The sequence below is a fragment of the Zonotrichia leucophrys genome, chromosome 7 (genome assembly GCF_028769735.1).
Source record: "Zonotrichia leucophrys gambelii isolate GWCS_2022_RI chromosome 7, RI_Zleu_2.0, whole genome shotgun sequence".
Taxonomy (NCBI): Eukaryota; Metazoa; Chordata; class Aves; order Passeriformes; family Passerellidae; genus Zonotrichia; species Zonotrichia leucophrys.
The window spans coordinates 12,943,428-12,968,770 of NC_088177.1; the positions used below are offsets into that span (position 1 = coordinate 12,943,428).

Here is a 25,343-nt window from a genome sequence, read left to right on the forward strand (position 1 = left end):
AATATTTCCATGTTCATGTATGAAAAGATAAGTGTGACAGGCTTGGAATAATGCAACAATAACCACAGTACACATTGGGGAAAATGTCACCACAGTGAGGATAATGGAAAACCATGTGAAGAGTCTGTGCCTTCACTGGCTCTGGAAATCAAAAAGCCAGACAAAGAGCAACAAGGAAAGTTTGGGACACAAACATGGACTACATGAGCTCCTGAGCTCCACAGCAATCCTGTTGTGGGTTACAGTTACACTCCAACTACATTTCACTCCAAGCACTAATTATAGCCTACATAATAACCACAGAGCAGTCACTGTGCCACACTCCCTACTTCTTATTATATTTTTAAATAATCACAAGTTCATTTGGTTGTGGATGTAACTCAGGCTCTGGCAGATGCATGAAGTGAAGGCTCTGCCCTAATTTCTCTCCCAGTCCCCTGGGAGCTGTATTGTACATACCATCTATTATCTGTATCACACAATGCAACAGAAAAAACCCCACAAAATCCAACAATATCTGAATTCTATTAGGACTTCCAATCGCAGCCACAGCTGCATGACAGAGTGTCTACTGCCAAGAGATGGGAATAATGTGAATAAAATAGCACTCTATAGTGTATTTACTAACACATGGTGCAGAGAGGAGGGCAAGGTCAGGTGCTAGAGATATTTATGATGATGGAGATATTTGGACACCCAAAGGAATTCAGACTGACCCTGAGAGAACAGAACTGGTATTTGGGAAAACAAGCACAAGAAATTTGCCTGCTATATCCTAACAAACAGTGATGGCTTCTTTAGCTTCCAGAGGAACACCAGTGCTTTATGAGGAACAAAATACTGATTAGATAACACCGACCTACGCAGTCACCTCTTCAGACAGAAATGTAAATTAATTGAAAAAAATAATCAGACAAGCAGATTTTACCTGCAATCAGCAGTATTTCATAGAAAGCAAGTATCAAATTTTGGCAACCTCTAAACTTTCTGACAAATTTTAAAAATTTTTTAAGCACATGTTCCCCAAGTGTATAAATAGAATTTCAAGCAACACACCAACAGATCGTCAGCTCACAGATTTGTTTCTTTGTAGAGACAAACCTATTTTATTAATGCTATTGCACATCATGCAATTCCCCTTGGGAAAGGCCCCAGCACACTCCTTCCCACTCCCCAGATCAGCAGCAAATGCCAAGCTCCATTCCAAAAGAGTTTTAATTAGCAAGGCCATTCTACTCACATTAGTACTCCACATGAAAAACAGGAGATGTCAGCTTTTCAAGGAATAAGCCCATGTCAATCAGCTCCAAGCAATATGATTTGTACTTATCACGTTTTCCACATACTACAAACAATTCCAAACCTGAGGAAAAGTACTACAGATGGCTGGGGTGGGGGAAAGGGGATGGATTTCAGGACTTGGCCCTTGCAGCAAAAGTAACTGTTCAAGTTCTAAGGAGCTGCTGGCAAGGGCTGGGCTGCAGCTCCTGGGAGAATGTCAATCCTAAAATACAACTCTGTTCTACAGCGGGCAGCAGCAAATTGCAGGACAATGAGGTGGACACCAAAAATAGGTTAAATTAAAAATAGTGCTTGAGGGGGATCTGAATGGACAGAAGGAATAAAGATACAGTAATGGATAAGAAAGCTCAGTGCAGCTTTTGGACTCTAACAGGAATTTACCTACATAACTTTTTATTCACCTGAGTGATTTGGTTTACTCAGCTCACACTCTCTGGGGAAAAGAAAAAGTCCAGAAATAAGAGACAGTGAATATGCAAGAATCTATGAATATACACATGTGTATAAATAAAATGAATCTAAAAAACAGGAGAATTATATTTTGAGTAGACCACAAAAGCATGTCAACTATGAATTTATCAGATCTAAATGTTAGCCACTCAGGAGCTAAGTAGGCAAACTTCAGTTCAGGAGGATAAAGCATTTCACTTTCAATTTAGCGTCTAGAAATTCGATTACAGCACTTGACTTCCAAAATCAGTGTATAACTCTAAGGATCCTTCCTACTTATTTCTGGTTTCTTCTTTCATTTCTTTACTAGCCTTCCCTACCATTCTGCTTTTTATTTTTTCACTTTGACCTATCAATCCATTCAGTTACATTTCTTTCACCTCCCTTAGATGTCTTCAGCTCTTGCTGTACTTTTTTTCGCACAGTTTTACATCACCTCAAATATTTTTCTTTTTCCCCTCCCTTTAACTTAATTTACTCATTTTGACAGCTGACTTTGTATCACTAGAAGCTCACAGCCAGCTTGCAACACACCCCATCCTCTAAAAAAAAATGAAGCTGGCAAAAACAAAGACAATGGCACAATGCACTTTAAGCCTGATGGCAGCAAAACATCTTTGTCACTTCAAATGGTCATTATTGAATTGAATATTCCTAATTTTGCATCACAGAAGTCACAGCTTTTTATGGCCAAGATAATTATAAACCCAGTAACCTGTCAGGCCTAATTATTAAGTACTATTCCTCATTGTTAAAATAAAAGTTATCAACTCATTCAGTCAGCGTTACAGCAACACAGCAAGAAAAAAAATCCACACTTGTCATTACAAACCTGAACCTTCTTTTTGTGCTACATTAGCAACAGGTGCTCCTGGAAATCAAAACACAGACACATTGACAAGATGAATAGGGAGGGCACTGTGATCCATTTTATCTTCTAGACCAACTAAAACACATATGGAATACAGAGAAGTGCATGGAATACACAGAGTGCCAGCCTTTAGGTATTTCATCTTTATTGTGCTCCAAAGCTCCTGAAGACCTTGATCCATGTCTGTAGAGCTTTCTGCCTTTACAGGAAGACCCTTCTCACCTGTGTACCAGTCTGAGCTGCTCATTAGGTCATAGAGCCAACCTCTGATCCATGACAGGGGGACACTGCAATGTGCCTTGAGTGAAGACAACTTTGTTTTAAGTTAAGAATGTTGTACTCTCTACTCACCAAGAATTGCCTGCTCCTGGGTGAGCTCCTGGAAGCGTTCCCTCATGTTCTCCAGCTCCACAACAAGGCGACGCTCAGATTCCTCTTTCAGGTTTAAGGCCTCTTCCAACGCAGCTTTTTCTGCAACGTAGCCTTCAATAATGCCTGGAAGCCAAGTAAGAATGCAAATAAAGCCATAGACAAACTCATCCACTGGGAAAAAGCAGCTTGAAAACATGACTAAATTTTTGCCAGACAATGGAAGGTGACATAAAAAGGAGGAAGTAAAAGTTGATTTATCTTTATACTGTAGCTAGGCTTTTGACTACCTTAAGGAATAAAACATACTAGTTAATGTATTCTAAGATTATCAAGATTTTATGAGGATGACACATGACGAAATCTCTAAATCTGCAGGATTCAAACGGGGATCATTAAGCTTTGATGGCCTGGGATGAGCTTCCAACACATCCTCTGCTAAGAGCTGATGTTTCAAGAAACCATCTCCAGAAAGTAAGATCAAATGTTAGATTTAGAGCCCAAGAAATACAGGAAACAGAAAGCATATGATAAATGTAGGGAGGAACAAGCTGTGAGAAAATGACACTGCAATCCATTTCCTACCCTCTGCCTTATGGAGCTCCAGTGCCAGCTGGTTCTTGGCCTCACTCTCCTCACTGAGGCACTCCATCAGCTCCTGGTGCTGGCTCACCACCTGCGCCGTCTCGCGATTGCGGCGGCTGAACTCCTCCTCAAACTGAGCGTGGTTTTCATGCATCTTCTCCAGCTGCAAGCCAATAATTGCCCCAGCATCAGACCTCAGATGCAAGGTAATAATACTAGAGACATTGCAACAAAACTCCCAAATTTTTAATAAAATTTATGCATTAAGTTCCAAGTTTTGAACTTTCATTTTAGTACTAAGCTGACTTTACCCAACACCTCTGGACACTTGGGTGAATCCCTGTGCTTACATAGCAGTATTTTTGCCACAAGTCTTGCTTAGGAACCTAAGTTTCTTCACTGTGCATAAAAAGAAATACCTCCCCGTCACAGACATGTTTTATGAAAAATTCTTTCCTTAGGATTTTTTCTCCTGAGAAGCTGAGAGGCCTCAGAAACAAAATGTAAACAATGGTTATCTGCTGCTGTGGAATGCAACAGGTGCATCTGTGATTGGTCTCATGTGGCTGTTTTTAATTAATGGCCAATCACAGTCAGCTGGCTCAGACTCTCTGTCCAAGACACAAGCCTTTGTTATTCATTCTTTTTTACTCTTAGCTAGCCTTCTGATGAAATCCTTTCTTCTATTCTTTTAGCATAGTTTTAATATAATATAGACAATAAAATAATAAATCAAGCCTTCTGAAACATGGAGTCATCCTCATCTCTTCCCTCATCCTCGGACCCCTGTGAACACTGTCACACCTCCCTATTGGCTAAACTGCTTAGCTTGACACTTGCTGAGCCACTTAAAATTCAAAGCATCCTTACACTTAAATTCTTCAATAGATTCAGTCATGTCTAATAGACAGTGAAGTCCAAATATCATCAGGTTTCCAAGGAACACCCCCAGCAAGCAAAGCATGCTGGATCACAGCTGATGAGGGTCACCTAGAACCCAGATCTGCCATGGCTTGGGCAAGTACTTTAAGCACAAGTTAGCTATGTATCAGTGGAAGCATCATCAGTACCTAAAAGGAAATGTATGCACCTCATTCTAGGAGGGGTTTTTGAAGATGGTGAATATAAATTTCACACAGACACATCTCTGGGTTTCCCTAAATACCTAATGAGTAGGGTAATTTCAGACATGTTTTTCCCCTTCCCATCTTCTCTTCAATTAGGGACTTCCTTACCCAACAAACTAATTACTGTCACACTAAGTTAAATCCTCAGATGCATACAGCGCTTGTGAATCTACCCCAGATGTGCAGTTTAGACATAGCAAAAGTCAGTATGGAAATAGTGCGTCTCCTTTTGCCACAATTAAAGCAGCATATCATTACAAGGACATTTGTTTGCTGCTATCTACATATTGCCCAAGCATTTTGACATGGGACTGAGTTTTCCTGAACCTACTTATCAGTTTTGAAAAGGCATCAATGAGAAGTGTGATAAAAGACCCTCAAAAAAACTCCTGGTCTCCTGAAGTTACCAAATGAATTTAAATACCAGTTTAAATTTACTTAAGGTGACCAATCTATTGCCCTCCCACAGGATCTGTTAAAAGGTTAAAAATGCAGCCTGAAAACTGAATTCACATTTCCAGTGTTATACGCAAAACTATGGAATGGTTTGATTTGAAAGGGACCTTTAAAGACCAGTTAGTTCCAAACCCCTGCCCTGAGCAGGGACATCTCCCACCAGACTAGGTCAACTCTAAATCACTTTTAAAAGATGAAAAGCTTTACTTGTTTAGTTGACTCTGTAACCAGTTCCAGAAGTCTCTCCACTGCAGTGCGCAAACGATGACAAATTTTCAGTATCGCTTCTTCACTTTCACACGCCAATTCTGGCTTTGCAAAAACGCTTTCACATAAGTATTGGCTCAACTCAGACACCTCACCAGTCCCTGGAGACTGCTGGTTGTCTTCTGTGAGAGTCTCATCAAGCAGCTCCTCTACTGCAAACAAGGAAGCTATTGGGAAACACAGAAGAGTGACAGCTGGCCACAAAAGTGGTCACACAGATGACTGACATCAGGCAGCGACACGGTCCTGGACATGCACCACAAGATGAACACTGAACTGTTGATGTGTCCAAGTTATGAAAAATCATGAGGGTTTTCCACAAGGTTTGGCAATCTTGTGCTGTACAACACAGGAACTCTGCATTCACCAAGTCCATCTTTCCTGCCCCATGATCTAGCCAAGCTTTTCAAACAACATTATAGGTAGCTGCAAAAGAATTAAACTGAGAGAACACTGGTAGACACTATCTTAACTGTGGACCTGCTTTGAAAAACACAAACATTGCAAAAAGAGATATTCTCATCCATACAACAGGCAGTTTTCAAGAATGCAATATCTACATCCATGTTTGGTGATTTGTACTCACCCTTTTCTAGGTGATGGTTTTCTTTGGCTTTGAAATACTGCATGAATCCCATTTCTTCCATCATACTCTGAGCTTCTTTAGAATCTCCAGAAGCCAGACTGTCATCAAGGCAAAGCCCAATCTTGCTACAGATAAGGTCCTCAATAACTACTGTGGCCTTCACCACTTCCATCAGCAGTTTCAAAACGTGCTGATAAGACTCACGCAGTTTTTCCCTAGAACAAAAACATATTGAACATTTGAAAAATTGCACACACTTGATTTGGAAGACACTTTGAACCTACTCTAAGCCTGACAGTGTAAAATGGGTATCTGCCATGGTTGGGCAGTTACCAGTGAAGATCACTCAGATGACTCACAAAAACCAGGTCATTTTTAGAGAGCTGGCACAGCTGATGCCTTGTGCAGGCTGACCTACCCTGCAGATGCTGGGCAGAGTTAAAGAATAAAGTAGGGATTTACTAATAGGCCTCAATGGATCCACCTTGGGCAGCACAAGAGCCCAGCCAGGGCTGCACCCAAGATGGATCAAAATGGTCACAAAATGGACAACTGGTCATGGGGTCTCACACTTTTATAAGTTCTGGTCCATTTGCATATTGGAGATAATTGTCCAGTTACAGTTTTAGGTCATGAAGTGCCATCCTTGTTTTTCTCTCTTCAGTCCATGTTGTCTCTACTCTTGGGCATGAAATTTGGATCATTTGTCCTTGGTCCCCAGCCAGAGAAGGAATTGTTTTGTCTCCCTACTCTGTGAAGAGAGCTCACCATCCCCTAATATGAAGCTCAGACCCACACACTAAAGCAGCACAGAACCTGAAAAATATAAAAGCTAAAACTTCAGGCATCACAGCAAAACACCTTTGTCATCTCCACAGGCAGATCACACTACGGTCATAAGCATCTCAGCCTTTCATACCTGTGGAAGCACCAGCAAGGAAGACACTACTACAGCAGGAGGAGCAAGGAGTCTACTACTACAGTAGCAGTGACATCAAACAACTAGAGGGTGTTCTGGCAGACCTGACAACAAAACTTCTATTTATGAAAATGTTTCTATTCTATCTATTTCTATTTATGAAATTATTTTAGTTTAAGATTAACACTAAGCCAGTTTCTGAGAGAGGGAATTCTAGAAGCTTATTCAACATGACAGCTTCTCTAATCCCCATGACATGTCAAACCAATCCACTCCATCTGAAAGCCTCTTGGTCACAGAACCTCTCTCCATTTTTTTAGATTTGTCCAAGACTAGAGACAGCAGAAACCCCAAAACACCAAGGTCTTCATTACGCTGAAAGAAAAAGAGCAAGACAAAACCCAACTTGCTCTTAATGTCAGAATAGGTTGATAATATAAAAAACCCTCAAAATAATTTGCAAATAAAAGCAATATATCATTCTCCAACACTATTGTGAGCTGGCTTAATTTTGCCTACTTATTGATTTCTTTAAGAGAAGTAGGAAAACAAGCAAATAGAAAAGCACTAAGCATTATGTAACCGAAGATGAACAAACCTTTCCTCCTTAGAGTGCTCAATATCAGACCTCAGCAAGGCCAGCAAATTTTCTCCTTCTTGGTTTTCCCTGCCCTGCCACTGAAGGAGTGTCTTCAGTTCAGACTTGGTCTCCTCTATTTCATGCTTGAAAGAGGCCACTTCCTTTTCCAGCTGTGGAAGTACAGTGAAAACACAACAGAGTCAACAATTTCACCTCAACTTTGCTTTATAAACTCTACTTGAAAATGAGTTTCTAGAAAAATTACTTCTCTCCTTACATTTATTTTTTCAGATGATATCTATATCAGATTAAAACATATGACTATACATAAATAAAAATACATATTTGTATGTGTATACCTACCCCACCTCCAGATTTTGCTGCCAAACAAATTACTGCCATTGTCAGAAACTCTGTCTCATCAGTAAACTAGGAAATAAGTCAAAATATCTATTTGGGAGAAAACTACCAAGAGAGAAAAGCATTCTGTGCCCATACCAACATCCTCAACCCTCACCAAGTCTACAAGAAGAGCTTGAAAGAGTAAAGCATTCCCAGTCAGGAAATTCTCAGTGTTACTGTTTCCCCCTAGTCTAACATACCACAAGAATTATACCTTCAATCTCTACACACATTGAGGCAGAGAGCCCTATGCAAAAATACAACCCTAAAAGCACATTTAAAATCTAGTTTTAAAGTATCTTCTCCCTACCTGGTTAATTATTGCTGCTCTTTCCTGCAGCTGGGCTGACAACATTTCTTGTTCCTTTTGGTGAGCAGCCTGTGCCTTCTCCCTTTCCTGAATCAACATCTGCTCCTGGTCATGTAGTGATGCCTTCTTTTCAGCTTCAAATTCTTCCTGCAGAAACCACATATACTTGGATTTACTGAGAGAAGAAAAACCAAACACCACCACCATCCTCCAAAAAAACCTCAAACATCCCCTGTATTTTTTCTGTATTGTTTAGAAGCACACATTTTGCCTCTCAGAATATAAGCAGTAACTTAGACATCAACACCTCCAAACAACAAAATTATGCTGAAACTGTGATCAAAATCAAAAATAGTGTGGCCAGCAGAGCCAGGGCAGTGACTGTCCCTCTGTACTCAGCACTGATGAGGCACAATTTTATCTATGAACACCAATACACTCCAACGTGATGGCCACCTATTTTTGCATTGGCAAGTCAAGAAAATAGTTTTTCCCCATGGCAAGAAATAAGATTTCAGAGCAGAAGACCTGCAGTCTACCAAGATGACATGGATCCTTTGCAGAAGACTGAGCCAGTCCAATGCACTTAGGAAGATAAAAATGGGCTGACACAAAGGTTCCTTGTGTCCTTCCTTCTAGGTTCCTTGACCTAGAAAATGGCATTTGTGGACAAAATCTCTTAAGCAGCCTGCTTGTTCTTCTCAGAAACACTTAAGAGAGCACAGACAGCAATTTTGAATACCTCAAATCTGCCAGGGAGGCAGAGGGAAGAAACCAAGGGAACAGGCTGGCATGAAGAGAACTGCACAAGCAGCACAGGGGAGTGGGAAGGGAAAGGCTTGCTGTAAAAATCTGTATCAGCCCACAGCACAGCTCAGTCTGACACTGCAAGGAGATCCAGCCACTCTCTTCTGGGACAAAACACTGGTTAGCAAGTACATGAGGCAAAAAACCCTGAATCCACAGACAGCTGCAACAGCAAGTGAAATTTCTGGTGTTGCAAATGCTAATTAAGGCAGCATAAGAGAAAAAAGCAGGGATCATTTCTGGAGTTTCTGCATAACCCTCAGTCCAGTCCCAGCTTCTGGGGTTCAGCTGAGGACAGCAGTGCCAAATATACCTGCAGCAGCTTTTCAGGACACACTTGTGCCCTCTGCTTCCAAAGACAGCTGCACCAAGTAGAGAGAGGTCAAACACTGATCAGGACTACACAGAGGGCCAGAGGCAGGAAACACATTGAAAATGCTCATCATGATATTTATCATGAAAGCAGAGAGTAACAGCAAGAGCACCAACAAAGTACCTCACATACAGAGTTGATTGTCATCACACAGTTGGTAAAAGCTTAGATAATACTGAATATTTTGCCACATAGACACAGTGTGTGCAGTAGATGTGGGATGATTGAAGGGCACAGTCTCTGCAGACACTAAGAAGCAAAAGTCTCAAATGACCAACTGAACATGTACACAAGGAAAGGTGCTTAGAGCATGCTCCACTGATTGTTTTGGTTTTGGCAGAAGGACACTTCACATGCAGTTCAGGACTTGAAGACAACCCTGAGGTAAAGACAATGGCTCACAGAACACTGCTTGATTTCCAATGCTGTTTTTCTAGTTCTAACATTGTGAAGCATGGGAGAGATCTCGCTCAGACTCCATTTTAGAGGCTGAAGAACAAAAATCTTACACCAAATGCTCTTTTTTCACTAAAACACACTCCCAGAGCTTACTCAGAAGAGCATTTTCACCAGAGCCTACCTTCAGCTGTGCAATCTGCTGTTCCAGCAGCAACTCTGACTGACACTTCAACAGCTCAATCTCCTCCTGGAACTGGAGCTGCTGCTTCAATTTTACCTCCTCAAATTGAGCCAGAAGAGCTGTTCTCACAGATTTTACTTCAGAGGCTGATGCAGAAGCATACAGCTGCAGACAAGGAAGGAATATAAAATATTTTCGCCACAGTGTTAGAATTAAGGAAAAATACAACCAAATCCATCATGCTAAACCAAATTCTGAAGGGTACATTCACAATCCTCAAGGTCATACAGGGCTGCTGTCTGTCACCATGCTGAGTATAGAAAAAAAAGCAGTTGATAAAAATAGATAAGCAAGCAGGCATTGGGTATCAAGTATCTCCTGTATTCATGAGACCATCAGGTCAGACTAACAAAGTATTCCTGACTTAGTCTTTCCAACAGACACTGCTCTAAAAGAAATTAAAAAAAATAGGAGAAACTGGGGGGGAGAAACACAGGGAGAGCATATTTTGTTAAGATGTGATTTCCCTTACTCAAATGGGAGCATTATACATCTCTAATGCAATTGTCCTGGGATACAATAATGAAAGGTTTGAGACATTTTTGGTCATCTAGGGGTCTTTTCCTACTGTTTTCTCTAAGTCACTGCAGTCATCAGAACACAAATCCTGTTTCTAGGATGATGTGCTTGAAGACCAAATGACCTAGAGAACCTCCCAGGAAACTAATGAAACTTCCTCCCCAGGCAATCTCTTCTTTTTAAATTATTTAAGAGTTATTAGGAACATTATCAAATTTTCCATTTAGTAAGTGAAAAAGCACAAGTTAGTAATATTTTAACTTAATGTATTCTGTGGTTCTAGCTGGATAAAGCTCGTTTTGTTTGTGACTTTTCCTACTATAGGAGTGTAATATAACACCAGTGGGCCCTTGCATCTGCACAAGTCACATTGTGTCTTCTTATTGTTAGCACTGTTCAAAAAATATTCCAAAACCATCTAGATGTACAGTCTTATTTCTAAGTTGAATAAAATGGAAAATTTTTAATGGTAAAACATGGATTGTTTTGGGTTTAGGTATTAGCAGCATTCTGACCTCTTGCTCTCGTTCATGCTGTGCTTTCAGTTTCCCCAGTTCTTCTTCCAGCTCCTTGGAAAACTGTTCCTTATGTTTGCTAATATCTGCCTCATGAAGCTCCTGAAGCTCCTGGAGTGCTTTCCTGTGCCTCTCCTCCATCTGCAACACCTGCTCACGTAACAGATCCAGAGCCAGACGTTTTTCCTCTTCCAGCAACTGCCTTTGGTTTCGAAGAGCTGTGTTCAGATCATCCTGTGTAAGCAGCAATTTAAAAAAGGGCAGGGAAAAAAAGAAGTACAATTATCTTTGCAACCCACTTGTCAAGCACATGTCCTGCAGTATCAAGGCTTTTACAATAAACAGGAACAACATTGTTTCATGAAGGATGAGCATACATATAGATACATACTCTCTAAAACATTTAAATGGGTTTATTTTTCTTACCTAGCAAAAGTTCTGTAAATCCTTCCTTATTTGGAAGAATCTTTAGATTCCTAGAGATGTGACTTAAACTCCAGAATTGAATTGACTTTGGTCTAATCACTTTCTGAAGAATTACACAACAGCTCTACCAGGGAGAGAAGGTCTGAGCAACAAAATGGAGATCCTCCAATTTTAAACACATTAAAAGACACACCTCATTTGTGCCCTTTCCACAAATGATATAGAAAATTCGTTAGGCTGAGCATTTGGGGCAGGAATCAACAGATGGATTTGATTTTCAGCTGGGGTTTCCTGTTTCAGCTCATAATATGGCCCCACACAATGTGTCAGTGCTGGCACAAAGAGGTTGTGAAAAAATCCCCTGGGAGCAAAGGAAAAGCTGATCCCACACAATGTGTCCTGAAATTTCACCTCCTATGCCAGGTTTTCTTTCTCACTCACCTTATGAGCTTCTTCTGCTTCAAGAGCCATGGTTTTAAGCTTTTCCATATTAGCAGTAGCCAGCTCAATTTTCAAATTATTTTGGGACAGCTGAAGTTCTTCAGCATGCTTCAATTTCAGCATCTCAATCTCCCGAAGCAGCTGTGCCTGATGGATTTTATCCTGCTCTTGGAGCTGCTCCCTGTGCTGCAGCTGTAGCTTCTGCAGAGCCCTACAGTGCTCATCTCTTATGGTCTGAATTTCAGATAGGTAGGAAGACTCCAAGGAATCCAGATTTGATAAGTGTTTAACCTCCAGCTCATCAATTTGGGCCTGATGCTTCGCCTGTAGTTCAGCAACACAACTTTCAAGCTGAATCTGCTGTTTGCTTTCCAGTGTAGATTTAAGTGTCTCAATTTCAGCTTGGTGTTTTGCCTGCAAATCCGCTGTCAAAGACAAAATCTGCTGCTTATGCTTCTCCTCTAACTGCTGACTTTGGTGTTCCAGCTCATCCACATGTTTCTCTTTCAGCTTTTGGAGAAGAATCTCTTGCTCAGTCGTGAATTTCTGAGCCATTGCTTTGTGCTCCTCCATAAACCTGTATTATTTCCAAGAAAATTAAGAAAATATTATCAAAAAAGTAACTTTTTTTTTTAAATAACTGAGCTAATAAATAATAGCCCAAGGAAAATAAATAGACCTCACTTAGTCTCCACCAGTTTTACTTGATGCTTCAAATGCAGAACTAAATTCAAAGCAAACCACAATGATGATTTCATAGCCACATAATTAAAGGTTTCTGCAATGTCACTTGGGAGAAGCTGGTTATTACTACAGAAACTGGCATCTCTATTAACTTACAAATACAAAGAAATATATTTGAGAAGTAGCAATGTATACACCATGAGATACTGTCATGGCAGTACATCTCAAATGTGTTGTCTGCAAATAAATGAACTGTCATAACCAACACCTCTAAAAACATCTGGTAAAGACAGACACAAAACCACTGTGGAGGTCTATGTGGGACAGCTGGGGGCTCCTCCAAACCCAGCTGAGTTCTGCCTAAAGCTTGATGCAGAAAATTTAGTATCTGCATTTTACTGCAATCAGTGACTACAGTATTTTAGCATGCAGACACGAATAACTAAAAATCCCAGTTATCTAAAAGTTAAGTTGCTGCTCTCAGTGCTTTCTTACAGTCATTATTTCTCCAGTCTTGTTCTGTGAACATATTTTTGGGGAGGGAAGAAGGGATAAATTTGAAGCAATGCATTCAAATACCAACAAGTGGTTGTTTACTTCCCTTGATTCACTTGAAACAACAGGTGTAGGAAGGGGAAGAAAAACAGGAGTTCCAGGCATCTAACCAGAACTAAGAATACCAAAGGGGGCCCCATCAACCTCAGCATTCAATGGTTAGCACAAGCTTAATTCACCAGGAAAAGCTTGTTGACTTTGATTCCAATTGTTTAAAAACATTTAGAGATTTTTTCCACTTATATATCCTACTACACTTCTCTTTGAAGGCTGGTATTTGATTTCCAGCTTTGTTGTACTCCTAGCAGGCAAAACTTGACTACATTTTATTTGCTAGACTAGATGAAATGCCTTTACAGATAGTGCCATCAAGTGACAACCTTGCACTATCACTCATGAAGTCTAAAGACAAAGCAGCTCTAACAATGAGGGAAGTTCTAAGCGAAACTTACTTGTTTTGTGCTTCCAGGAGTTTCAGTGCACATTCTTCCTGCAGGCAGAGTGTGGCCTTTTCCATTTCTTTTGCCATGAGGGCTTTGGCTGCCTCCAGATCAGCTTCATATTGCTGCTGAGCTTTCTGCACAGCCTGGGCACCTGCAAGGCTGTCCTCCAGCTGCTGCAAGTTGTTTTGCTGCTCCTTCACCAGCTTCTCCAGCTCCAGAATTTTGGCAGCTTGCTGATCTTGAAGTTGAATCATTTCAGCTTCACGGAGTTCAAACTGTTTTTGTAAGTTCTGCTTCTCAGATTCTGCTCTGGTTTGCAGTTCTGTGTGCAATAGTGCTAACTTCTCTTCTGCTAGGATTCTCTGGGCCTCACTTTCACATTGCCATTTCTTCTCTTTTTCTTTGTACATAGTCTCTATTTTCTGGACTTCTTCTCTTAATTCCTTTTTGTGATCCTCAGCAATTTTACATTTTACCTGTGAAGACAATTATTCCAAAGAAAAAAGAATAAACCACCAAAACCAAATTGAAGTGTGTGAACACTCTCAGGCATTTAAGGTCTTGAAAAGATTAAATTCTTGTATTGAACTACTCGTTCCTAATGAAAGTAAGGCTGAAATGACCATTTATAAACTGACATGGATTAAATTCAATGCTTTATTAATAATTAATTTGGGTTATGAAGATAAGAAAAAATTAAGGCAGAAATCTAGAATTAATATGGTACTCTATGTTGATTTCTCTTGAGGTCACTTATCTTCTTTTCAGGAGTTCAACTTATACAGCTATGGGCATCTTAGGTGTTTATATTAGGCATGAATAAAAACTTTTAAACTTGTTTTAAAAGCCACATAAACATATAGCACAAAAACAGAAGCCAAAGCAGCAAATGATTGCTCCATTAGAGAAAGCAAAAAAAGACTGTCTCTGGCTTTCTCCAACAGTTGATAAGCCTGGAAAAAGATACATATCATATATCCATGCCTCTTTAAAGAAGGTGGAAAGGAGGACTTGATAAATAAGAGCTTCACCAATCTAATTCTCATAAGCATTCAAATATGGAGCAATTTAAGCAATCAATTAACATTTATTCCAAGTTTATCCTCAGCTGGAGCAGCTGATTTAACATGTAAGAGTGACGTTACCATGTATGACTGCCTCAACTCCTAAACTGTGAGGTACAAGAGACACCCCAGAACAGAAGTGTATTCCAACATTTATGTCTATCCAGACAAGTCCATTTAAAGTTTTAGCTGCTATCCCCAAACCAGGGACTTTGAAATTCAAGTGCTGCTTCTCCCTCCCTTGGCCTTCCCACCAGGCTGGAGCTTGCCCAACTCTACACAAAACAGTTCTGCAGTACAAATTACCTTCTCCATTTCTTCTTTCAGATGCTTTTCATTCTGCTCAGAACAATCTTTTTGTTTTGTAAGCTCTTCCTTTAAGTGCCTTATTTCCTCTGAGAGCTCTGCAATGTGCTGTTGCTCAGATTTGAAGAGAGCAAGCTTGGCTTTGTGCTCTTCCTCCAGCACAGACACTCGCTCAGCCACCTCCACCTCAACCTGGCGTGCTACATCTTGAACACTCTGCAGACACAGTTTGGTGATTTCTGGAAAGAAAAACAAAAAATCCAAGCCACACAATAAAATGACATGCTGGAATTTATTTTAACAGCTCCTATTGAAGCATAGAAATAAAGCTGAATGGTTTTGGCTCTGCAATTTATCAGTAACCAAGTTAAATACAGGACAAGGAGAACCCCTTAGCTGGATGATTTTATACTCTGTTCCATTTCATCACCACCCTGGGAATTCACCAGTATTAACATACACAGAATAGTCATAAAGCCTGTGGCAGGACCTCCCTCCTTATCTGCAGCTGCCAGAGAAGCAGAACTTCTTTCTGGGCAACGTAATGGCAGATTTATGGAAGTTTTATCTCCTCTTTTTGCACATCATATTTATACAAGGCACTTCCCCAGAAGTCAGATGGGACAAATCTCTGAACATTCTAATTTAAGCAGTTTTGACATCCTCTCAAGTATTAAAAAGAAATAATTTAAGATAAGAAATATAAGTGCAAATTAAAACAGCTCTACTAATCCTTTTAACCAACATACTGTGGAACACAATTATAATCATCTGTGTTAAATTAGCTAACTAAGTTTTTATTGTTAGTCCAAATGTTTGTGTGACAGTGCCCTTCTAGGCATCCAAAATGAAACCTGATCAACTCCTTTTAGGAACTGCTCCCCAGTTCTAGTAGCTTTTACCATAGAGTAAACAACTTCAGATGACCACATCTTCAGAAGTGACCTCAATGTGCCCACAAGCGCTCGATGAAAAGGGATTAACACATCTGTTAAATGTTCCCCAGAGTTTAGGGTAAACTAACCAGTTGCAAACTTCCTCAGATAAGCCTATTTAAAGAAAAATATATGCCACACAAGCAGCTTACTGTTTCCCTTCCCAGTCTGTCAGGCCATCTTACCTTTAGACTGTTGTTCTGAAAGTTGGGCATGGAGCTGCTCAAGTTCTAAACCATGCTTTCTTTTCAAGGCCTCAATTTCTGTGGCATATTTGTCTGACAGATCCATCTTCATTTTCATCAGGTCCTCTTTATACTGAAGTGCAAGGGAGGATCTCAAGGAATCCAATTCATGCCTGTGTTGTTCTGTAAGTTGTAGCTGCAAACAGGCAAGTTCTTCCTACAGAAATAAAGGGTTAGGAAGAGATCTTTAGCTTCTAAGCAACCATGATGAGAATCTTTCAATAAGAGAAAGCAAAATTCCTTTTCCAAACTCTTAGTCAAGTTGAAACAAGTTGAGCAAAAGTGTTGAGATCTTCAGTTACAGCAAGGTGCATGAAAACAGAGGCATAAATGTAAGAGGGGTCAGTTAGCATCTTGGCTTGAAGAGAACAGGACAGGAACAATTACTAACAGCATGATAAAAAACAAACACCACAAATTCTGCACTGGTGTAGAAGAACTGCTAAGTTCCTTACCCAGCACAGGATAACACAAACAGAACATAAAATTCCAGAGCACTGTTGTAGCTGTTCTACTCTACAGCCTCACTGAGGCTGAGAACTATTTCAAGTTGGTAATTCACAACATTCTTGTCAAAAATAATTAAGCCCTACTAAACACCTATAATTAATTTTCTCTTTGCAAGAGCTAGGATTTAGATATCAATTTTCATACAGGTAATGTAAAGAACGGTAGAACTTTTAATATATCAAAAATCTTACCTGTTGTTGTTCAAGTTGTTGGTTTAGCTGGTCAAGTGCAACACTTGTCTCTTTCTCAGCAGTCTCTTCAAAAAGTGCGACAGAAGACCTGAGAAAAGGGTTTGAAAGTTTCAGACTATGGTATGTCATGGATCAAGTGAAATTTACTTGATGATTTATGGTGTAGTAGGCAAAGTACTCAAAGTAGGCAAAGAGCCACTCGAACAACTGCTCAGGACTGGGCCATCACCTAATGCTCTATCCCAATAGATGCTAATATCATCTTTTATGCCAAAGAAAAATAAAATGGAAGCATGCTGTCACAAAATGGAAGGAAAAAGAACAGATCACCTGCTGTCCCCTGCTTGATCTTGACTCATTTCCAACTCTGGCAGCGAAGAGTCTGACAGCTCTTGTGGCTTCTGATGCAACAAAGTCAATTCCTTTTTGTAGTTTTCCTCAGCAACATTTAACTTGTTTTCAAAATGAAGTCTCAGTTGTTCCAATTCAGCTTTGTGCTCCCTGTTTCTCTGCTGAAGCTGCTGTTCAAACTCCTGTTTTAAACACTCTATTTCTTCTACCTGTGCTGCTCGAGCCAGGAGCTGCTCTTTTAGCTCTGGAACAGAGGCAAAACCAACACAAGCACTAAGAACACATCTCTTTAGGCCAAGTCATTCTGTGAAGATCAGGTTTATTTGCCAAGTGTCAGTGGTTTAGGAATGGTATTGTCCCATTATTTTTCCACTAAAAACACCACAAGCTACTCCCTTTCTCAATGGGAGTCACAAAAGGCAGAGATCACAGGTTGAGGTAAGAACCATTCACTGCAAACAGCAATGAGAAAGGAAAAATGAACTTGTGACAGACAAAAATTCCTTCCTCAGAAGACATTCTCAGTTACACTGCATTCAGAGAAACCATCCTCATGCTAAGAATCAAAATCACCAGCACAGCTAGCTCTCCTCATTTTCTTGCAGTCCAGGACTAGGCTGGTAACAAGCAGAGTCCTGCACTGTTGCTTCATCTTCACATCTTGATGCTGTAGCACCCAGAAACAATAAATTATTCAAGAGCATTTAATTTGCTCCAGGCAAAACTACCCAAACAAAACCAAATTGAGCATAAACTATGCAGAAAACCAAAAATCACAGGAAGGAAAATAAAATGATACTTTAATGATGGTTTGCTACCCATCATGTGCTCAGAGGCTGAACTGACTGGATTAAAAGAATCAACCAATACAACAGGAATGCAGTAAAAAGCAGCTACCAAGGGTGGTTCAGCAAGCTGCCCTCCTTCCAGAGAGTGAGAACTGCATCCTTTTCATTCATTAGCCCTCTGGGAGCTTTCTTTCCCACCTCTGTATTAAAGCAGCAGTAGCATTTAGCTAAGTTAAAAGGTAACAGGGGAAAAAAATCTCAAGAGAGATAAGCTTTCCCAATAGCTCAAGTCTCCAAAAAATTCAAGTTAGTTAAATCCCCAAACAATCAACTGAGCAGGGAAATACATTTCAAGAAGAAGAAATTTTGAGAAGTTCCTTGAAAAGAAACAACTTTCCCAGAGAAAAGCAGTTGCTTATGTTACACAAGATAAACTTAGAAAAGTTGATGGAAACAGAGGATGCCATGCAGGAGCAACACAACTGATTGTCACAACGTAGTTTTGTGTACCAAACCAGAAAATGCATCTGTGGCGTGAAAAAATGCTCACAATGCAAACGCCAACAGAAAGAGTAAGAGAAGAAATAAGTGTTCAAGGCCAGGTTGGATGGGGATTGGACAGTGGAAAGTGTCCTTGCCTATGGTAGGTGTTGGAATGAGATGATCTTTAAGTCTCTTCCAACCCAAACCACTCCATGATTCTGTAAAGTAAATCCATGGTTCAAGCCTGCTTCCAAAGGGAGAAGCTGCCAGGCACAGGGACCAAAGGAATCAAATGACAGGAAGTGACACCATCAATGAGGTTGGCAGGGGAAGTCCAATCTGACATAGGTAGGTTTTGCCAAACCAGCAAAGTCTACTAGCACAAAATTAACCCAAAAAAATGTTTCATTGTTTTGAACTGGCATGGCATTCTTACACCAGAGCAGCAATCCCATCATGCAGCTGCTTTGGTTGAATCCCACCATCAACCCAAATGCATGGTCAAATCAGCACTCAAAGAGCAGCAGGGCAAAACAAAACACCTTTAAGATCTCACACACCAAGAAATCCTCACCTGGGCCATGGGCCTGCATTCTGGTCTCCCCACCTTGATGAAAGATGAAAACAGAAAGGGTCCAAAGAATGGGATTGTGAATGGTTAGTAACACAGAAAAACATGAAATGTTAAAGGTCAGGGCTACAGAGAACAATTCAAGCCAATACTATGAAATGCTATGTACTATAATTCTGTAATACCAAAACAAAAAGATGAAACAGTCAAGGTAAAGTCTGCCTAACAGAAAAAGCTACTTATTTCATGTATGACCAAACCAAACCCTAATACAGCTCAAAAGCTACTTAAAGTTATATTATTCAGAAAATCTGAAACAGGATTTGAAGTATGTTACATGTGCCTTCTGTTCTAACTACTCCAGCAGAACTCAAGAACCTCATTTTAGAGGCTCAACACAAGAACACTGGCAGAGTCATGGTCTCTAGGTTTTCCTTTTCCACACAAGTTTTTTCATGTGTTATAAATGTCTGGGCACATATATCTAAGACATGTTATATTTTATGTCAGAAGTGCATGTCATCTCCAACCACTACACTGCAAAACAGGCTGTTTTATTTAATACACCTGACTCTTGAAACAGAAATACAAACAGGAGCATGTTACTGCACTGACCAGCATTTTCTCCAGTTTTTAATTACATGATACTTAATTTGACATTTCAATGAAAAACCTCTCATTTTCATGAAGTATTTTTACAGTGTGCAGGAATGGAGTGAGAAGGGAAAGGAAAAGCACAGGAGTAAGCTTTTCCCCCACAGTCATACCATGCTTTTTCACACTGCAGAACCTGTTATCTGACACCAACTCACCTCAACCTACAGACACATCACTGGGCTACAACCCACTGACACTGTGGCCTTCCTGTGTGTTTCTGGTAAAACAGCTAAAAGCATTTTGTGTCAATCATGTGTCCTTCTGTATGAAGAGGCAAAAAATCAAATAAAATGTGTCAGTTATGAACATACCACTTAGCTCTTGCCGATTTGCTCGGGTGCTGTCAAGCTGAGACCAAAGCTGCCTCATTTCTTCTTGTGACTGAACCTTGAGTTGCTCATGCTTGACCTGAAGCTGGTCCAGCTACAAAAAAAAAACATGTTAAAAAAAAAAAAACAACCATTCCACCACAACTTGTTAAACAATTCTGTTCTCAGGGCTTATTTTACACTGAAGAGACACTTCTGTCAGAACTAGGTGGAAACAGTGACAACACCACTCAGCTCCTGACAGTATCAGATACTGAGTAGCAGCATCTCAACTCTTACACCCACTCCTCTGAGAGGGAAGAATTTGTTCCTGCTGCCATAAGTATCTCCACTGGCAAAAAAAATAAGGCATTAGCCAGATAAAAATAAAATATGAGAACCATAAATTTAGGCAAATAAATCTAGATAAAGAGATGGCACACAATGGCACCAAGGCAACTGCATTCCAAAGGTTTTGAACTCTTACACAAACTCCCAGAGTATTTACCTGCTTCATGATGCATTTTGCTTTTTCAGTAACATCCCTAAATACAAACAGGTCACCCAAACAATATGCATAGGATCTAGTTTTTGTAACAAAGAGAAATCAACTACTCTGAACTGCTCAAGAAATGTAACTTACTTCCTTCTGAAGATCCTGTTCTTTTTCTTGGCTTTTCATCTTTATGTCTTCTAGGAGTTGATTATGTTCAGCCTGCAGCTGTTCTTGTAACTTTGAGATGGCTAACTGGTGTTGCCTCTCCAATTCTATACATTTCACTAAAATTCAAAATTAGTTCTGTTACTCCCTCATCTCAGCTAATGAATAACCTGCACAACTTCTGTGCAACAAAAACAGAAATGTATTCTCTCTAGCTTCAGCATAAGCTTTCAGGGAATCACAGAAATGCTTGAACAGTAAAGTATTTGCAAGTTAAATATTTCCATGCACTGCTTTCTTGTTCTGTGCATCCCACACTGTTAGTCAGCCAAGAGACAACCATTTGTTCCATTAAGCCTTAACTTTCCACAATCCAAATGTATTTTTTTGTTAGAAAAAGCTTCTATTAATATTAACCACAGTTTTGATTAACTCAGCAACTGTCAGAACAGGTTTTCAGATGGGAACAAAACAGCACCTCCCTTTAATGTTCACCTTGTGGAAATGCAACAATGCTATGCAGGTTTTAAATAATTTTTAATTTACAACTTGGTCTAGACAGTCTCATACCACTCTCCCAGTTTTTAAATAAGGCTACATAAATACAGCTTGTATTTGCTTTCATACAGGTTGTAAAATCAATGTCTCTGCTCAATAAAACAGCTGCCTCCCAGAGCATGATACTTACTTTTAGATTGCACATTCTCTACAGAAAGAAGCCCCAGCTCTGCTCTGACTTTCTCCAGATCCATTTCCAGAGATTTCTGCAGTGCAATCATCTCAGCCTGATGTTTTCCACACAGCTCCTCACACACACTTTGTAAACGTCTATCAGACTCCAATTCCCAGTCTCTTTTGAGAATCTAAGAGAGTAAAACATGCATTATATTAAAGCAAACACGTTTAGTAAATTCATGATTCTTTTTCTCCATTTATTTGTCCTTGGCAATAAATCTGTAGCAGATCTGGGACTTGTACCAGCTCTTGCTTTCTGAAAGGACCTTTCTTTTTTTCTCATATAAAGAACAGAATTTGTACCTCTAATGCCTGGACATGTGTCTCTTCCATTTCCAATTCTATTTTCTTTCTCTGGTCAACTGTGAAATAAAATACTTATTAATAAGTTTACATAAAACAGTGTTAAATAGTAAGTAGAAATATGAATGAGATTACAATTTTCAACATTAAACTCAGGACTTAAATGGGCAGGCATAGAGCAGGATAAGATGCTGGGTTCTAGCCACACCTGCTGCTATGTTCTATCCCACTAGTTCACTTTCATTTTAGAAAACAAGCATTCTAGAACTTACAGCTGCAAAGACAACTCAGAAAGTAAAGTTCAATTTAATTAGTAAAGGCTGCTTAAGTCTACAGAGAACATGATACTAAAAAGAAAAATAACTCTAAAGATTCAAAGGAATATTGATGTCATTTTAACATTTCACTGCACACCACCATGAGCACAGAAAAGACAGAAGTAGTAGCATGCAGCAGCAGCAGGTAGAAAACTTAAGAATTTCTTCTACAAATGTCTAGTAAAAAAGACTGCAAGACAGATGTCACTCTCTGCTCAGTTATCACTGACACCAACAGATTCTTCCTTTCAAGTTCTCCCCTGAATAATTCCAGCTTCTTGTTTGGCCCCTTTTTTGAATTGAAGGAACCCTGTAAAGGCCTATCAGCAACATTACCTAGATTTATTTATAATTAATAGTTTATAATATGCAACCATTATTTCAAGTTTTTCCAGGGGAAAGAAAAACTTAGATTAAAACTGGTATTAAGTTACAATACTAAAATATAGTTTAAGAGCATTGATATAAAGAACAGCATCTTGACCTCCTCCTGCTCCCAGATCCCACTGTGCTGTCCCTTCACTGCACTACTGGTGGTAACAAATGGTTTCCTACTTTCAGGTCAAAAAGAGACGCCCTTAAATGAATGTTTTCTTTCTCTTTGGGAAGGACAACTAAAGGAATGGTTTCTAAACCTAATTTCAGAGCTCAGAAGGGTGTGATGAGCAGTGCAGAGTCTGGCTGGAGGCCTGAAACTAGCAGTGTTCCCCATGGATCCATCTAAACACAAGGAAAAAGTTCTTTACTGAGAGGGTGACAGAGTCCCATAACAGGCTGCCCAGAGAGGCTGTGGAGCCTTTTTCTCTGCAGATATTCAAAACATGCCTGGACACAATCCTGTGCAAATTGCTCTGGGGGAACTTGCACTAGTAGGGGGTTTGATGATCTCCAGAGAGCCCTTCCACCCCAACCAGCTTGTGATTCTGTCAACTTCTTCAGTGAGGTGCTGCAAGATTCACCTTCCTCCAGAAATTCCTCAAGCTCTGCCATACAGGTCAAAAAAGGTCTGACCTGCAAAGAGGGAAATTTCCCAAACAATGCCAAGAGCATCCTCAGCAGGCCTTCAGTTCTATGAGGTGCAATTGCTTCTTGCTTATGCCAAAATACAGTCTTATGAAGTGCAGGTCAAAGGTTCTCACTGAGCCTTTCAGCTCCTTCCCAACTCCTTCCTAACACTGAGAGGGTAAGCCAGGAAGCATTCACATACCTTCTCAAAGATAACAGAGTGCTGACTTAGGGCAAGAAAAACCTTAAAAAACATAAGGGATAAGCCTATTCTCTGCACTGAACAAGTTCTTTATGAGAACTTGGTTTAAAGCCTCCTGAAAGAAAGTAGCTCAGTTTAGCACTAATTCATAGATTAAGAACAATTCAACTTGGGTCTGCACAGCTTCATTTTCATATATAAAACATGCACTCTTGCCCACATTAGAGGGCAAGATTCACAGGCCAGCTCCACACCAAGACAGGAACCTGTGCAGTAAGAAAACACTTATTCCCCACTTTTAATACCTAGCTCTTGCTGATACTTGGACTCAAGGTCTTCTTTTTCCTTCAGACACTGCTCTTTGATCCTCTCCCACTCCAGCTGGTGGCGGCTCTGCAGAAGGGCGACCTCCTGAGCACGCTTGTCATTGAGCATCTCGCGCAGCTCCATGAGGGCAGTCTCCTTCTCTTTCCTCAGGTTGGACTGTGTAAGCTCCAGCTGAGAGGTGTGCATATTGTTTAAGGTCAGGCGTAAAGCTTCCAGTTCAAGGCTGTGCAGTGTCTGCAGTGGAGTAAAAAAGGGTTTCTCCCTCCCCTCTAATGACATGTGCTCGCTTTTTCATCACTAGTTCCAGTTTTCACTGTTAAACACAGCTAAGTTTTGCCTTTCTGTACTCGGAGAGGGTTTCTTTGTGCAAGGGGACCCTTAAAGGAACCCTTAAAATAAGCTACTATAATATTTTAAAGTTTTCAGTGCAATGTGAAAAGGCTTTTTATCTGCCTCTTCATTTCCTACAAAATATCCTGTACCTGTCCACTTCCTCACATCAAAGCAGAACACGAGCTCACCCCACGAAGTCACTGTCTATTGAAAGAATTCCTTATGGTTGCTCTTGGTTGTAATTTGTTAGCAAAGTAAAGTTCTAAGTGATACTGCAGAAGTAGAAATAAAATTCACCACTTCTCAATCTTAAGTCAACTGCCCAGTGTACCAACAGGTTGTAATCACACCTAACACTAGACCATTCTTTCCATTTCCACTTTCATTTAGTGAAAACGTTCAAAAACACAAGAAATATATAGAAGTAAAAGTCAGGTTTTCACACTGTAGCATTCCTAATTATTAATAGTGGGATAATTAACAAGTGGGAGGGGTTTATATCCTTTATAAAATTAGCTTGTTAAACTTGCCAAGACAAAAAATCACAAAGCTGTTTTTTCTCTTAAAATCATCAATTTAAACAACCAGTTTTCTTCAGAATGAATGTTAAGACATAATTATATATTAATATATATATTAAAATATATATTAAATACTTGAAATATAATATAAAGCGAGGATTCTGGAGAACTCCTCTAAAATATATCTACTACCACCTGCCAAGAGAAAACTGCTTTTCCTTTGGTTGCAGCACCATGTGTAATAGCCACAGAAATTAAGGAGAAGGCTCCCTGATTTCTGTCTATGCTGGAGCTCATCAAGCCAGCTAAGAACTGTATTAATCACTGTGAGATCTCCTGGTTTTACCTGGGACTGGAGCTGAGCCTGCTCCTGCTCTGCTCTGTGTGTGGCTGCCATTTGCTGCTGGAGTTCATCTAAAAGGTGCCTCTGCTCCTCCCTGAGCTCAGCACGGAGCTTCTCCATTTGCTCTGCGTGTTTGGCAGCCAGCTCAGCGATCTCCCGATCGTGCTCCCGTTCATGAACCTGCAGAGAACGCTCTGATGAAAAGCTTCCTTCAAAATATGATTGTTGAGCCCTAATTATGGAGCAAGAATTCTCTATCCTCCTGCCCCCAAATCAAAAACATTAAAAAACCCCATAAATAGAATTTCACATCTCTAAAGTGTTTACACTGCTTACATGATAATGCAAAATTATTTGATTTTTCCAAAATAAACCAAATTACAGCATGTACCTTTTTTATCACAGCAATCTCTTCCTTTCTTTTTTCTTCCAACTTCTGTTGCTCTTCCACTTTGTCTTTTATTTCAGCATTTAACTCTTTAATCTGAAAACAGGCATACAAACATTTGCAATGGCTACCTTAAGCATTCAGAAATCCCACGACTCCTGCAGTTACCAGG

At 40.0% G+C, this 25,343-nt stretch overlaps 1 protein-coding gene across 12 annotated transcripts in view; it reads right to left on the minus strand.

Moving 5' to 3' along the window:
* Positions 1–25,343, minus strand: part of PCNT (pericentrin) — a 70,099-nt gene that overhangs the window by 30,356 nt on the left and 14,400 nt on the right. For 7 of the 12 annotated variants that reach the window (XM_064717667.1, XM_064717662.1, XM_064717661.1 and 4 more), the window contains 22 exons: positions 25,175–25,267; positions 24,787–24,963; positions 23,565–23,820; positions 21,736–21,794; positions 21,386–21,560; positions 20,680–20,816; positions 20,040–20,151; positions 19,075–19,107; positions 17,209–17,473; positions 16,879–16,966; positions 16,118–16,334; positions 14,998–15,236; positions 13,637–14,103; positions 11,946–12,522; positions 11,079–11,312; positions 9,985–10,149; positions 8,225–8,371; positions 7,531–7,682; positions 6,014–6,228; positions 5,368–5,594; positions 3,578–3,740; positions 2,975–3,118 (listed from right to left, as the gene is read on the minus strand). In XM_064717667.1, coding sequence (XP_064573737.1) covers positions 2,975–3,118; positions 3,578–3,740; positions 5,368–5,594; positions 6,014–6,228; positions 7,531–7,682; positions 8,225–8,371; positions 9,985–10,149; positions 11,079–11,312; positions 11,946–12,522; positions 13,637–14,103; positions 14,998–15,236; positions 16,118–16,334; positions 16,879–16,966; positions 17,209–17,473; positions 19,075–19,107; positions 20,040–20,151; positions 20,680–20,816; positions 21,386–21,560; positions 21,736–21,794; positions 23,565–23,820; positions 24,787–24,963; positions 25,175–25,267 — 4,342 coding nt within the window. The remainder of the gene's footprint in view (positions 1–2,974; positions 3,119–3,577; positions 3,741–5,367; positions 5,595–6,013; positions 6,229–7,530; positions 7,683–8,224; positions 8,372–9,984; positions 10,150–11,078; positions 11,313–11,945; positions 12,523–13,636; positions 14,104–14,997; positions 15,237–16,117; positions 16,335–16,878; positions 16,967–17,208; positions 17,474–19,074; positions 19,108–20,039; positions 20,152–20,679; positions 20,817–21,385; positions 21,561–21,735; positions 21,795–23,564; positions 23,821–24,786; positions 24,964–25,174; positions 25,268–25,343) is intronic. The other 5 variants (XM_064717669.1, XM_064717666.1, XM_064717664.1 and 2 more) reach the window with 4 other exon arrangements.